Source organism: Hoplias malabaricus, chromosome 14, assembly GCF_029633855.1.
Source record: "Hoplias malabaricus isolate fHopMal1 chromosome 14, fHopMal1.hap1, whole genome shotgun sequence".
Lineage (NCBI taxonomy): Eukaryota > Metazoa > Chordata > Actinopteri > Characiformes > Erythrinidae > Hoplias > Hoplias malabaricus.
The window spans coordinates 24,023,935-24,038,933 of NC_089813.1; the positions used below are offsets into that span (position 1 = coordinate 24,023,935).

The 14,999-nt window shown below is 37.2% G+C and overlaps 1 protein-coding gene across 1 annotated transcript; it reads right to left on the reverse strand.

The window, feature by feature from the left end:
* Nucleotides 1–299: 299 nt before the first annotated feature.
* ppp2r2aa (protein phosphatase 2, regulatory subunit B, alpha a) lies at nt 300–14,786 on the reverse strand. Its single transcript, XM_066643830.1, has 10 exons — nt 14,554–14,786; nt 12,756–12,830; nt 11,408–11,505; nt 9,781–9,946; nt 8,262–8,374; nt 6,657–6,834; nt 6,293–6,457; nt 5,917–6,086; nt 4,750–4,841; nt 300–3,176 (listed from the first exon to the last, which is right to left on the reverse strand). Exons 1-10 carry the CDS (start codon nt 14,558–14,560, stop codon nt 2,897–2,899), a joined length of 1,344 nt encoding a protein of 447 aa, XP_066499927.1. The 5' UTR covers nt 14,561–14,786; the 3' UTR covers nt 300–2,896.
* Nucleotides 14,787–14,999: the final 213 nt, after the last annotated feature.

Sequence of the window (14,999 nt, forward strand, 5' to 3'; positions counted from 1 at the left end):
AGCATTTCCTTTATCTCTGATGACACACACTGGTCATTTTATGATTTAGCACAGTAAATATATGTTGCTCATTTAATGTGCCTTAAATGTAACTTTACACATTTGCATTTATTCAGTGTGTATGAATCTATGAATGTGCAATTAAACACTGCTTCTATTTCAACTGGAAAACCGCAGTTTCAAAACGGAAATGCCAATGGTGTTTCCTGCTTAAGTTGATACATAGTATATATTAAAAACAAACAAACAAACAAACAAACAAAAAAAAAAAAAAACAACAACAACACTGCCCAGCCATGTTAGCAATCAAAATTTTCACTGCAGGGACTTTTATTATGTCTTAAATATATGGTAATATGAACAATTTTTTATGAATTCTGAATTTGTAAGTTTCAAAAAAGGAACATGTTACAATAAACCACTGTCAATTAATTTTTTTAAAATGACATAAGAAATCCTGACAGCCCATTTGAGATTGTTTAGAACACAAACTGCAGTTTCAAAGTGGAAATGCCTTTGCACATTATATTTTCTCTGGCATATACATATAAGTATAAAACAAACACATTGACACGTTAACAAAGTAAAAACGTTATTTTTGCTGAATGTTTGTAACATTTGATTTTAATACTTTATTAATCATTTCATGAGGTTAAATTATTATACAGATTTTATTATATATCTATATATCAGCTCACATTTGCAAGCTTTGTGCTGCTGCATGGGCCAGATTGTTGAATAAGTGCAAGAGTTCTTATTTCTACCCCTCTCTGACACACACACGTGCGCGCACACACAAACGTGTAGTGAATGTTCACAAGTAGATGCTCATAAAACTGATGAAAGCATCTCAAACCTGTGATCAATCATTCAGATAATTTTGTCTGTACAATTATTAGAACTCCTTCACCTGATCTCTGCATGGTATGTAGTTTCTGTTACCGTAGTTAAATTATGTCATGGTGACACTTAAGCTCCCTAAAGGGATCTAAAGGCCCTATACTACCCTAAAGGAAGAATTACATTATACTCATGGTGGCGCATTTTACATCATACCACATTTACTGTTTACATCCTAAGGTTCCTAGGGATGCACAACTCCAGTCCTGGAGGGCTGATGTCCACATAGTCTAGTAATTAACAGATGAATTCAATCAGGTGCATGTGAGCAGAAAAATCACACCATTCTAGACAGTGGCCCTCCAGGACTGGAGTTGTGCACCTGTCTTAAAGTTTTATTTTACACAAACGGTCAAACATTATTGGAAATTCCCCTTTGATACTTTAAATTCCCAGGTTTGTTACAGGACTGCAAGATAAAAAACTAGAACTACAAGTGAATCCTGTACATGTAATCTTAACTCACCCAAAACCCCTTTTCTAACAGCATGGAATGTCATAGACAACTGTCTCAGCCAGCAGCTGGCTTTGACATTTCATGTTCAAGGCTTAGATTTTTAGATGCCCCATTAATTATTATTATACAACAATGGAAATATCGAGCAATCTTACTGGATGTTAAATATTATTTATTGAATATCATGTATTTGAAAGGTCCCAGTCTATATAAAATGCATATATACACCCACAGCTGTCTAATATGAAAACAAGTTTTCATAATTTTAAAGTAGATTTTATTTCATACTAGGGTTTTACAACTATGAGGGGGACATGGGACACCATTACGTATTATGGTACGTAGCCCTATTTTTCATTGAACAAATATAAGCCAACTCTATTTCTGTCTGCTTCAGTCTGCTCACTTTCAAGAGCCAGCTCAAAAACCCAAAGAGGTTCTGCAATCAACAGCTCTGTCAGTGATATGACTACATTAAAATACCCTGAGAAAGTCATTTCAAATTTGTAATTTTATAACAAAAATAACTGTCATTCTCTCTTTACCTTTATAGCAACCACCAGGTTAAAAAATTGCAAATAAAATTACTCACAGTACACCCAAAATAAAATGTTTTTTTAAGACATTTTTACACACACAAGGCTAGGCACAAAACTCTTTTGTCACTTTAAAAACAATATGAAAAATAAAGACGGATATCAGTTAAAAAAAAAAAAAAGTGTACAGTATTGGATAACTTAATGCCACTGTTAGATCTATCCTTTAAGGTCACTATCAACATTATGAGCACAAAAATGACCACTTCAGGGCCACAGGTAAAGATAACTGCATTGTTAAACTTGTGCCAAGTACTGGAGTTAGCCTGAGGAGAGGCTGCTCCCTGCCATTTAAGGCTGCCTGAGCTAAAGAGTGAACACTGAGGGGAATTTGAGAGAATTATAACAAAGGAGAGGCTAAGTGGGGTTCAGGGGTTATACTAAAACTAAATTTAACTTTGGGCTCAGTCTAAAGTGGCATTGGGTAAATTTAATCAAAAGTAACTAGACGTGGTGGCTACATATGTAATGAAAGTTTATCCAATAGAATAATTTCAACTTATACAGGATAGGAAAGCTCATTCAAGTAAATTAATGTGTATAGAATAACAAAATCAAATAGTTTTATCATGGCACTTTAACTTAACTTTCTTTAAGTGCAGAGTAGTCTTTGGATAAGAATCTAAGGTGGGATGGAAAAGGAGGGAAAATAAAATAGCACAAACGACCGACCAACAAATTAAAGATTCATAACAAACTGACCTCTATAACCATTGAAATTGCCATAACCAAAAGCACAAGTGGGTTTTCTTGAGCAGAGTTTTTTTTTAAAGCAAGCATCCTCTCCAAGGTGCTACAGTGGGTAAATGGTAAGACAGTGGGTCGACTGTAAAATGTGTAAACAATCCTAGCTTCTGACCAGCCACTGATATTGATGGCAATCACTTAGGCAAATTACCCTCAGAACTAATGTCAGAACTAGAGACAAAGCTATAAAAAGGTCCTAGTTTTGTTTCTCTTGGAATATATAAAGGTTATTAACAGTTGCCATTGCAATTATGCCATCATGAGGGTGCCAGCTGGTATGGAGAATCTTCCTATTGAAGTCTAGGCAGTCCACCCCGATCTCGTCCTCTTTGCGCCTGCTCCCAGTGCACACCCTCCAAGGCCGCAGTGGGCAACGGGGAGAGCTGCTCTCCCACGAGGCCTCCAGGGTCACTTCCAGGTGGTTGTTGCGGCCAAACATGCAGAAGAAGTTGTTATAGGAGCCTGTCATCACCTCACTGTATTAGACATGGAGAGAACACGATGACAAAAGCAAAACAAACACCTCAACACAATCATTAATTCCACATATTTCTTCATTTTTATGCATAATACAAGGAGTAAAGGAGCAATCTGTAAAGATATGTAATGTACTTAGTCATAAAATGTCCAGGGTGTGTGATCATAGATGAAGGTCAAAGCTAAAACACTGCAGCAGCCATTCATTCATTTTTTTTCTTTTTCTTGCATAGGTAGATGCTTTAGTGAAATGATAGACACTTGTGTGTAAATATGTTGATTATGTCTTAAATGCGTCTCTTGCTCGTTTATTCAGTTTTCCTCAAACTAGCAACCTGGTCGAACTTTACGTTTGAGAGGTGGGGAAAAAGGCAGAAAACTCTCTCCACTGTTTTGAAAATGTGTTATAGTTCCGATTTTAAACAAGTGGTGTCAGTATTACAGATTGTTCCTTTAAAACAACAAAAATATTGATTCAAAACAAGAGAAACCTCTGTACTCAATTGTTCAAAGTGGTGGTGATGGGAACCAGAAATGCCATGAGTCTACCCTCTAAAAGCTAGCCAAAAAGAATGTATTGGACAAAGGAAAGAAATGTACAGGGTGGGCCATTTATATGGATACACCTTAATAAAATGGGAATGGTTGGTGATATTAACTTCCCATTTGTGGAACATTAGTATATGGGAGGGGGGGACTTTTCAAGATGGGTGGTGACCATGGCGGCCATTTTTGATCCAACTTTTGATTTTTCAATGGGAAGAGGGTCATGTGACACAAACTTATTGGGAATTTCACAAGAAAAACAACGGTGTGATTGGTTTTAACACAACTTTATTCTTTCATGAGTTATTTACAAGTTTCTGACCACTTATAAAATGTGTTCAAAGTGTTGCCCATTTTGTTGGATTGTCAATGCAACCCTCTTCTCCCACTCTTCACACACTGATAGCAACACCGCAGGAGAAATGCTAGCACAGGCTTCCAGTATCTGTAGTTTCAGGTGTTGCACATCTCGTATCTTCAGAGCATAGACAATTGCCTTCAGATGACCCCAAACATAGAAGTCTAAGGGAGTCATCGGGAGACCTTGGGGGCCATTCAACTGGCCCACGATGACCAATTCACTTTCCAGGAAACTGTTCATCTAGGAATGCTCGGACCTGATACCCATAATGTTTTGGTGCACCATCTGGCTGGAAAAACTCAGGGAACGTGCCAGCTTCAGTGCATAAAGAGGAAAACACATCATCATGTAGCAATTTCGCATATCCAGTGGCCTTGAGGTTTCCATTGATGAAGAATGGCCCCACTATCTTTGTACCCCATATACTACACCATACCATCAAGATGTGCAGCACCTGAAACTACGGATACTGGAAGCCTGTGCTAGCATCTCTCCTGCGGTGTTGCTATCAGTGTGTGAAGAGTGGGAAAAGAGACTTTAAGACTTTTGAGTAAAATACTTAAAGTACACAGCATGTTTCAACGTTCAGTTATTCTAATTTGACCTGTGTTTGGAAATTAGAAAAAGTTGTTATACCATCCATTTCTTTTCTGAAAAATTCTTACCTGTCATCCTGACTCCAGCAGCATTCAAATTTATCAAAGATGCAGTCATTCTCATAGAGAGAACACAGCTTACTCCTGAGGTACTCATGGACCTAAACATATAAGAAAGCTCATAGTCAAGATTTTCTCAGCTGAATGGAATGAAGTCTTGTTACAACAGTATGCATTTACTCACAAAACAATTCTGACCGCTAATGAGCTAAAACTGATATACACATATATAAATTATATTTAAAATAGAATATTTCAACAGCTGCATTTAGTAAGCATCATTATTAACATGGTAAAAGCACCACCAACCACTCCAGTTACAAGAATAGCAGAACACTAGCACCTCCGTGTGGTGAGAGAGGTAATCAGAAAACGTGTGCTCCAAAATACAAGCCACATCAACACCACAAATCTCAAACTGTGTTTCTTTAACTGCAGTACCAATCTGTTTATGCAAATAAATATCTTATCTATCTTATGTAAATGAATATTAATAATCATGGTAAATTGAGACTTGCTATTTGCCCTAGAATGCGATTGTTAAATTGTGGTTTCATTTTTTTTTAATTCCATGCTCCTTTAAAGGCAATGTATCAATGCAATACAGTTTCTGTAAAATTCAGTGGATGTTTCCTTATAGCTAATTCTCCAGCCTGTTTGTGCATTAGAAAAAAAGTTAAAAGTCTCTGTAAATAGAAAATAAAATATCTCAGACAGAGAAACAACATTATTCCAGCCAATCAGCAACAGAGGGTGTGTTTGTTTAGTCCACAAGCCATGTAGTGTTAAGTTGGCAATTCATGTGCATGCATTTGTATCTTGGAGCTTCAGAAGAGCACTGAAGAGAAGGGTGTTTTTGTTTTTATGTTAAGTTCATATATATCAGTTGTTCTCCAGAGTTATACACAGTGCCTTACTGAGTGCATTTAGGTATCAAATGAATATCCTCTGGCACTCATCAGAACATGCTGATTAAATCCATTAAAACAAGCTAAACAACTCTTGGTGTTTCTTTAAAACTGATAAAACTGTTTCTTTGCTAAATTTTATTTGTGATGTGGATTTTTTCCCCCCACTGCACCAGTCTTAGGATTCTTAATAGGTTTAGGCACTATCCTACAATCTTGATCCAAGTAATATAGTATACAAATAAAATAGTTGATCACTCAGACTAACCTGATAAGTTTCCACAGGACGGCTCTCCATGTTGAGATCCCAAATTTTGACTGTTAGGTAGTCTCGTGTCATCATGTAACGGCCACTGTGGCTGAACTTGACGTCCGAGACAGAGGAGATGATTTCAGAGAAGAAGGAGCGAGCACTAGGATCCTCAGGCTCCTCAAATACTGCAATTGAAAAAAATATTACTTAATAAACAATTTATATTAGGTATATGTACAACTTTTATGTACAAAAATGACCCATGTCTCCAAAATGGCTCTTTCTATAGTTCATATATACCTAGCAATTTCTTTAAAACTGAGTCACAAGACTTGTTTGTTATCAGACTGGGCTTTAGCCTCTGTATCCTGGTTAAGCAAATGGCTCTTACATTTAGAGTGCTGATCGCACAGCGCAGATGCTCTCATGTCACAAAGACGCACAGAACCCTTGCTGCTGCCATAGACAAAGGTGTTACACTGGAGAGGGTGGAACTCAGAGGCTGTGATAACTTCTGTCAGCTCTTCCATATTTGCTGGTTTGATATCCACAATGTCTGAGAGAAACCAATGGTTAAAGAAATGAACACAGAAAATGGCTAGACAATTTCTGCTACCCGATCAAGTATATGTGACTGAGGGGGGGCTAGGATCTTAGTCAACATCAATCAAGGTCATCCCAAAGGTATTGGATGGTGTTTCACACCCCTCTAGCCTGTTCTTGGCTTTGATTATGACAAGTATTATGAAGGATACTGAAGCTACGGTCTGTAAAGTCAAGATGCCACAAGTTGATCCGCAAGTCATCTGCAGACAGGTAGGTCTCATTATCACTGTTGACTGAAATAGAATTTATGTGATAGGTGTGCGCATTGGCATAGACCCGCCGAGGGCTGGCCTCCACCATCAGGTCCATGGGTTGGAACACTGGAATCTGTGAAGACAAAAATGGGTTACAAATGTGTTTTACCATTCTGCTTTATAAATCTTCCTTTAATTTGTCTCAGATTCAATGATAAAGCTGGATAATATTCAAATGCTGTTTATATATTACATGGATACCTTGACTTTTACACCTACTCCTAAATAATAATTTCTTTAAGAATTATAAATCAAAAGGTGAGCGTGACCTAAACTAGGAATGAGTGGGAGTTGCTGGAAGTACATTTACTAGGGAAATTAATCTGACTTTTCTTTCTTATTAAGTTAATCTGACTCTTTAGGGCCCACAACAAAAATGTACAAATCATTTCTTGTGAATATCCTCCCAAGGTCTAATAAATATCTGGTGTATTTCACAAGTACTGCTCTCCTCTCAATATAGAATGGATGGTATTAAAATCACAAGGCGTGCATGGCACCATCCTCTTTGAGTCTGAACAGTCTCACACTTAAGTTGGCACTGATTCCAAGCGTCACACAAAACTCACCCTGAGTAAAACTCTCTCTTATTTTGAGGCTCACACTGGCTATGTTTACATGCAAAGGCATTTTCCAATCCAGCTGAATTCATTTCCGGATTTAGATAAATACTGGAGGTGTTTATATGTACACTTTGTTCACCAAACCCATTTTAAAAATTGCAATTATATGCATGCTACAAACAATCCAGGCATATGCAGAGTACCATTTATTAAACAAATTACCATGAAAAAAAGCCTGTGCAAGAGTCCAGTCCCAAGTTGGAGAGTGTAAACAGATACTGGCGTTTTTACTTAGCTATTATTTGTGTATATAACGGATTATTTAAAATGAATATTCACCTCGCTCAATCAGATTATTAACAGACAAGGCTGAATGTAAACTATGCTCATTTCGAGACTCTGAGTAAAACTAGCATGTTTTGAAGTTCACTACAGTGGGTAAATGGTAAGACAGTAAATCCAGTACCCACTCTACTGCTCACATGAGCCTCATAATAAGTAAACCCCACATCTACTCTGCTGTTCACATGAGGCTCACAATGTTTAAAACACAAATTTGTTTCACTGCCTGCACTGGCTCCATTCTGAGTAAATCCAACTTCTGAATTATCTTTAAGCTCTTCATCAGTAGTTTCATACATGTATGGCCCAATACTCCCTGAGTGAGGAGTGTTGTTTTCATAATTCTACCTAATGCTTTCTATTTAAATATAGCTTAATGCTTCATATAACACACATTAATGTTATTTAAAAATATATATCACTACCATCCTCAAAATGTCAACCCAAGATTTAAAATTAAAGGGGCATGTTTATCACACTGTTTAGAGAGACCAAATACTTGTCAAGCTTTCTATGTTTATGAAAACCATCTCTGTTATAGAAGGATAGCCAGATACAAATGGGGAAAAAAACATGACTATGAACAAGCAAATACCCGTAGTGTAGTAACAGATGTTGGATCCTTGAAACGTCCATCCTCCTCTTTTAGGTTGTAGCCCTCTGGTCTCTTGTCCCGTTCACTTATTTTCCACAACTTTATGGTTTTATCTGCACATTTGATACATATATTAATTATTTCATTACACTTAATGGGACTAGGAGTAATTTTATAATTACTACAAATACAGTGGTAGCAGTGGTTCTCAATTCTCAAAACAAGACAAACTTAATAGCTAACTGTCATCTTGAAGAAATTGTTTATGCTTAGTCCTAAATCAGGCACTGAAACCAGTGAACGGTGATGTGAATAACACTGATAATCTTATTACAATAGCACCAGTCAAGGTGTCCTTAAAGGAGATGCGAGAAAGTAGGAAAAAAAATTTGCAAGTGAAACTTTGACAAGGATCAAATTGTAATGACTAGAGTAATAAATGAGAACATCACCGAAAGGGCAAGTCTTTGAGGTGTTCCCAGTACGCAGCAGTTAGTACCTGCCAAAATATTCTAAGGAAGCACAATCAATTAATTGGTGACTGGGCCATATGCATGCAAGGCTAGCTGACACAGGTGGGGAGAGAAAGTTAGTTTGTCTGGTCCAGTTCCACAGAAGAGATACTGTACCACAAAACCACAGAAAACATTAATGCTGGCTCTGTTAGAAATGTGTCAGGCCACACTTTGCATCCCATCTTGGCACATAGGGGGCTGAGTAGCCAGCAAAACTGCCTACTTTGAGCACACCGACATCATAGCTTGCTCGTGGGGAAACAGAAAAAGGTGGCCTGATCTGATGAATTACATTTTCTTTTATATCATGTGGACAGCTAGCCAGTAGAGGCAGTGTGATGCTCAAACGTATATACGTATGCTCCTGGCATATATGAGGATGCAAATTTGAAACCGACCTAAATACTGTTGCAGACCATGGAGACTGCTTCATGCTAATGATATTCTTAATGCGGTGGCTTCTTTCAGCAGTATATCGTACATTGCCACACTGCAAAAATGGCTCAGGGATGAATTGTGGATCATGTTCAAGAGTTCAAGATGTTGACTTGGCCTCCAAATGCCACAATTCTCAACCTGATTAAGCATCTGTGGGATGTACTTGAAAATCAAGTCTGATCCTCAGCTTGCAACTTACAGGACTTGAAAGCTCTACTGCTAAGGTCTTGATACCAGATAGATAACAGAGGTCATGTATCAAAGCCTCAACAGGTAACAGCTCAAGGCACATATGCCCAATACTACAGAAAATATATCTTCCCATCAAGTCCAGTTTCAACTCATGAAAAAAAATGCTCATCCAACTAATTAAAATGAGAATAAAAAAAAAACAAAAACATTACTGTCTGGAGGAGGTGTCAGACATTAGTGCTAGAAATAAACTTTGAATGAATGGACAATGACCACTGGTTTAAAACAAAACACAACCTAAAACGCAACAACATGGAAGAAAATCTGGTCAAATCTGTAGAGGGAATAACTGGGTTTTGGCTACATATATATACCATTTGTTGACAGTAGAAAATGAGCAGCATTTTTCTGAGGGAGCCAGCGGATCTTGTTGATCTTCTCCTCAATTTCCAGACTCTTCAGATAGTCAAACTCTGGCTCATGGCTCTGGAAAGTGCTGTAGACGTTGTATTCACCTCGAGACTGTGGAGCAGTCTTACTCTGAAGAAAACGAGATGAGGGCCACAGATATCAAACCATTCATCAACCACACAACTCAAATCACAGTCAGTAACCACAGACAGTGAGATACTAAACAGCTGATGCAGCTGTGCACTTACTGTTGCATGGACTACATGTCTGTTATCACAAATCCCTTGGAGATGAACAAAATATTGTGTTTCTGGACCGTTTAAAGCCAATGTTTAAGATACAGCATCATACTTGAGTCATGCTCAGGCTTGTTAAATGTTTTTTTCTTTTTTTTTTTATGAAATATGTTTTATCTGATAAAACTATGTTTATGCAAAAACTCTGTGCACTCACATTTGCTCTTTTGGCTTAGTCAATTGTCTCTAACTGTTCACTAGAGAAAGGCAGAATAATTTCAATCCTCATGGTCACTGAGGGAAAATATGACATGTTCATTACAGAAGAGAAAAAGCACAGTGGTCATAAACAGCATAGTGCTTATGATTCTATATTTGAACTAAAGCCTGGCCCACACTACAGGATAACCAGGCCGATTCAGTCCTCCAAACAATCGCCAAAGGTCTCCTATTTTAGGGTGATGGTAAATGATTATCTTTCCAGATCATCCTTTAGTGTGGGGAGTCTATAATCCAATTTACTCCTCCAATTATCTCCCGGAACAGTCTGGGCTGCCCCGATTGTGAATCATAAATATTAAACATGTTCAGTATTCACGACTCAGAATCCTGTAGTGTGGGGGGGACTCTGATTCTCAGGTGTGGAAAGTCTCATTAACATCAGGCCTGAAAGATGATAAACCAAAGAGAGCTGAGCTGGGATTATTTCACTGCAATCCACTGTGTTTGCTTACATCACAGCTGTGTCTGAAATGAGTGGAGTGCTGCGAGTAAGGCAATATTCTGAGAGAGGAAGGTGCAGATTCATGTCAGAATTCAAAGCTTGTTTAAAATGATGCCTGTTATTGCTTTGAAGTTGTTGAAATATTGAATACTCTAATGAGACTCTGTTACAAACATCTTAATTTCAAAATGCTGTCGTGAGGCAACAACAGCGCAGGGTATCAGCTGCTTTCTTATCAGCCCAAGCGTGTTAGAAACTCCCGCCTGCTCTTGGGATGTAGCATTTCGAGGGAAACTCCCGCAAGGTTTTGAGAAGCAGAGCTGTCTGTCGGTTTGTGTGATCGGGTAGTGTGGGGTCTTTGAGAACTAACATTGATCAAGCATCGAAAAATCTGTGAATTACGTCTTTATGTGTGGGGTGTCTCATCTTTATAACAACATTTAGAATTTTTTTTAACCGTGTTGTGTGACCCAGGCTTAAGGTGACAGGACACTGAATGTTGCAACAGTGTGACTGTGTTCAGGTCAGGTTTGGATTTCAAATTTACCAGTAAAAGAATTAGTCATATTTGTAACATGTGAAAAATGTGAAAATAATTTAGTGCCTGCAGATATCAATTATAAGTCAAACCTCTTGCTCCTGTTGAAAGATTACTATTCGGCCACCTCTGTCTCCAGTAGCCAACAACTCTCCTGAATGATTGAACTCCACTGCAGAGATAATGTCAGCTGTAAAGACACACATGCAAATATACTGTATTATCAGCAAAGACAGGGGTACATGATTTAAATTAGGTGAAAAACTTATGACGATATATGAGAGTTAGGAAGTACATGAGATGGCTGTCTTTACTAAATCAATTTTTCTCCATGACATCCATGATGTGAACAGTTGTTCAATACCTTGCAATATTTTGTCACACTAATACCACTCTTGTAATATGTGGAAGTTGAAGCTCTGGTTTGGAAGCATTTTGTAACACATTGTCTTTTTTTGTTTGAAAGTTTTTGACATAAATATTTTTATATTTAATTTGTTGTTGTACAACTGACTTGTATCTTGACCTTGTATCTGCTTTTTGGAACACAATAAACCAAACTATCTTATTTGAAGCGGAAGTTTATGTGCAGATTATTTCCTGAAAAACCATTTGCAAATACTGCCATATTTCCTTTAAATATAAAGACCAGCACAAGCCCATCTAAGCAGAACAATATCCTTCTATCTCCCACCCGGTCGCTCTGTCCCAAGGCTCGAGTTGGCAGCTGCATGGTCCTGGGTAGTGCCATGATCTGCTTATGCAACAGACAATATATAGAAAACAGTACACCTATGTTTAAAAAAAAAAAAAACCCCAACAACAAACTTTTAACTGCCTGTTAAAAGTCTGAAAAGATTTGTCTTCTTGGGACATTTGAGAAATACCTAATTTTCACTGTTAATTTTGAAGTAAGCATAAACAAGATATCTAAAATCAAGATATTAGACGTTTGCAAATGCTTTAAATATACTTTGTTAGACAGGTAATTGGAGAAATAAAAACAAGAGAATCCATTGTTTGGTTAATACTATTATTCAAAATAAAGCGCTTTTGTAGACCCCCCCCACCCAGTTTTGCAGTTATGTCCAGCTTTGTGTTTTCAATGCGTAGGAAATATGCTTGAATACTAAAAACCTGTTCACAAACCTTTAACTGGTCACATACTTTCAAAAGCACTAAAGCTGCAAATATACTAAAATATTTTCCAAAAGACAAATAACTTTATACTAAAGCTTCAAGCTGTTCCAAATCCAAATACAATTTGCAAATGAATGCAAATTGTGTGGCCCTGAGGTTTCACACTGAAATCTTCTTAGTCAGTAAAGTGTACATTCATACTTTAATATTAGTACAAGTGTCTGATATAAAAACAAACTTTTAATTCACCCAGTCCAGGACCCAGCAATGAAACAAAATGTTGACACCTAATTCTCATACCTTCTGTTACATCGTCATCAATGGCTCCTTTGACCTGAGAGAGACACCACTGTTTGATTCCGCTGCCCCCATCACCTGGAAATCACAAAGAATATTACGACTGCACATCTATCATGACCATATTTTAGCAGAGTAAATGACCAGTGTTGAATAAGAAATTTTCACTGAAGAGTGAAATATCTGTGGAGTTTGGGTCAAACAAAGTGGGCCTATAATTTGTAAACCAGACTTAGTCTTTTTTTAATTACACTATTTTAATTAGCTAGGATTATTCCAATCATACACAATGCCACCAACCTTGGAGGGTGAGGCCAAAAAAATGCTCCTTCAAAGATATGTGAAACCAGATTTTTTTTTTTTGGACTGCTGTTAACAAAATTTCTCTGAACAGCTCCTGGTCTTTGGTGAAGAATGCTAACTGCCCAGGTCTGCTACAACAACTAAAATATACCTGCCCTGACTTATATTTTTTCTTCCAATTGTTCTCTCTTGTACTCATGGCCTCAAAAGGCTGGGGCATCACTGGGACAGAAATGGGATTACAACAATTCTAAACTAAAACAAGGCAAAATAATCAGTGCAAAAATAATCATATGCAAAACCAGCATAGAGACACAAGTAATTGTAATTAGAACAACGTATCCTTGAGAGGATATAATGCAGAGTGAGAAAAAAATCCACGATCTTTGGTAATCATCTACAACATTTAGTAGCCTTGCCCCTAGATATAGTGAACTCCTCTTCTTATTTTGTCTGTGCAAAATGTGACACAAAAAATAATAATAATAATTACAAAAGACACACAAATACTCAAACTGAGGGACCTCCTTTTTTATAAGGAGCAAAACAAATGCTGTTAAAATTAGCAGTAACATCACCTTTAGTATAAACACCTAAGGAAAATAATTCATAGTACGACCATCCATACAGTATAGCTATTTTTTAAGATCTTCATTTTAGTCCTTCAGTTACGTTTAGTTATCAACAACTTTTTTCCTGTTTGTCACACTATTTACGATTATTCAAGTACATATCTGGTGATAGTGCACAGACATTCATTAAATATGTGAAATGGATGTAAATGTACTTTTTACAAATAAACATATTTCACCATAATTTAAACCAACATGACAAAATATTTGTCTCTTCAAAGTTTTAATCTCTTTATGCCAGAATTTTATGCACTTAACTAAACATTCAATAAACTGATACACATATGGCCTTGATTATATTGTGCATCTGATTGTTTGTTTTGACCAAGAATGTTTCAAAAAAGAAAATGACCTAGAAGAAAAATTAATTAAAAAAAATAACAACCACACCTTAACTGCTCACTTGCTGCTTAAAAGCCCCCTACCGCAATTTGACAGGATTGGGTTCTTAGGTTTATGACGTAAGAAACCTGGATGTCTGAATTTGCCTGTTTGAGTGTCTTTGGAACACTGGAGTTTCGAAGGAGAAATTTCCACCCACAGCATTAACTGCTTTTTTCCCCACAGATGTTGCACCTCTTAGCGTATAAAAACACCACATGATCATGTTAGCATATTTTAGAAATGGTAATTTCAGTGGATGTGGTCTTTAAATATACATTCATATGAAGCGAGACTGCACATTTTTGAGCGGCAAGGCAGACTAGAATGTTATCGACATGTGGAGGTAACCTAACACTTGTATGAGAACTGCCATAGCACCCTACTTATAAATATCATATCTATATTAATCACATTGACATTGACAATTAAACAGTATAGTCCAATTCCTCGTATCCAGTAAAATCTCCATCGTTTCTCTTTACCTTCCATGACAGGAGCGGATGTCTCCGATTCTGGGCCCGCACTCGTGGTTAAAGATCACGGAGTTCCTCGGGCGTCTGTCCAGTTCTTGTGCGCACAGAAGGATTAATAATTAAGAACGTGAATTTTAAAAGCGATGCTGAAAAGCTAAAAAACCCTTTTCTGATATCGCGACTCCCGAAAACTGCAAACTACCTCCGGTAGAAAAGTAGAGCCAGCAGCAGCACACAGCTCCGGTCACGTCGACTGGTCATTTCAAAGTAAAAGTCCTGATCAGTATATTGTGTCGTGCAATGAGAATGGAATTCATAAAGCAAAACTGTATCTATTCGCTTGAATCACCACAGAAACTCATTTATAATTTTTAAAGTCTTTAATCACTCACTTTTAATGGAGTACTAATCTGTATTTTTAAACTTGTGTATTTGTTTTAGACATGCAAATGACA

What these genes read in the sequence shown, in the direction of transcription:
- ppp2r2aa (XM_066643830.1), bottom strand. An exon ending in TTTTCTACTGTCAACAAATG is followed by an intron (nt 8,375 to 9,780) that starts GTATATATATGT and finishes TCAAATGTGCAG; the next exon opens with ATAAAACCATAAAGTTGTGG. An exon ending in CATCTGTTACTACACTACGG is followed by an intron (nt 6,835 to 8,261) that starts GTATTTGCTTGT and finishes TTGTCTTCACAG; the next exon opens with ATTCCAGTGTTCCAACCCAT.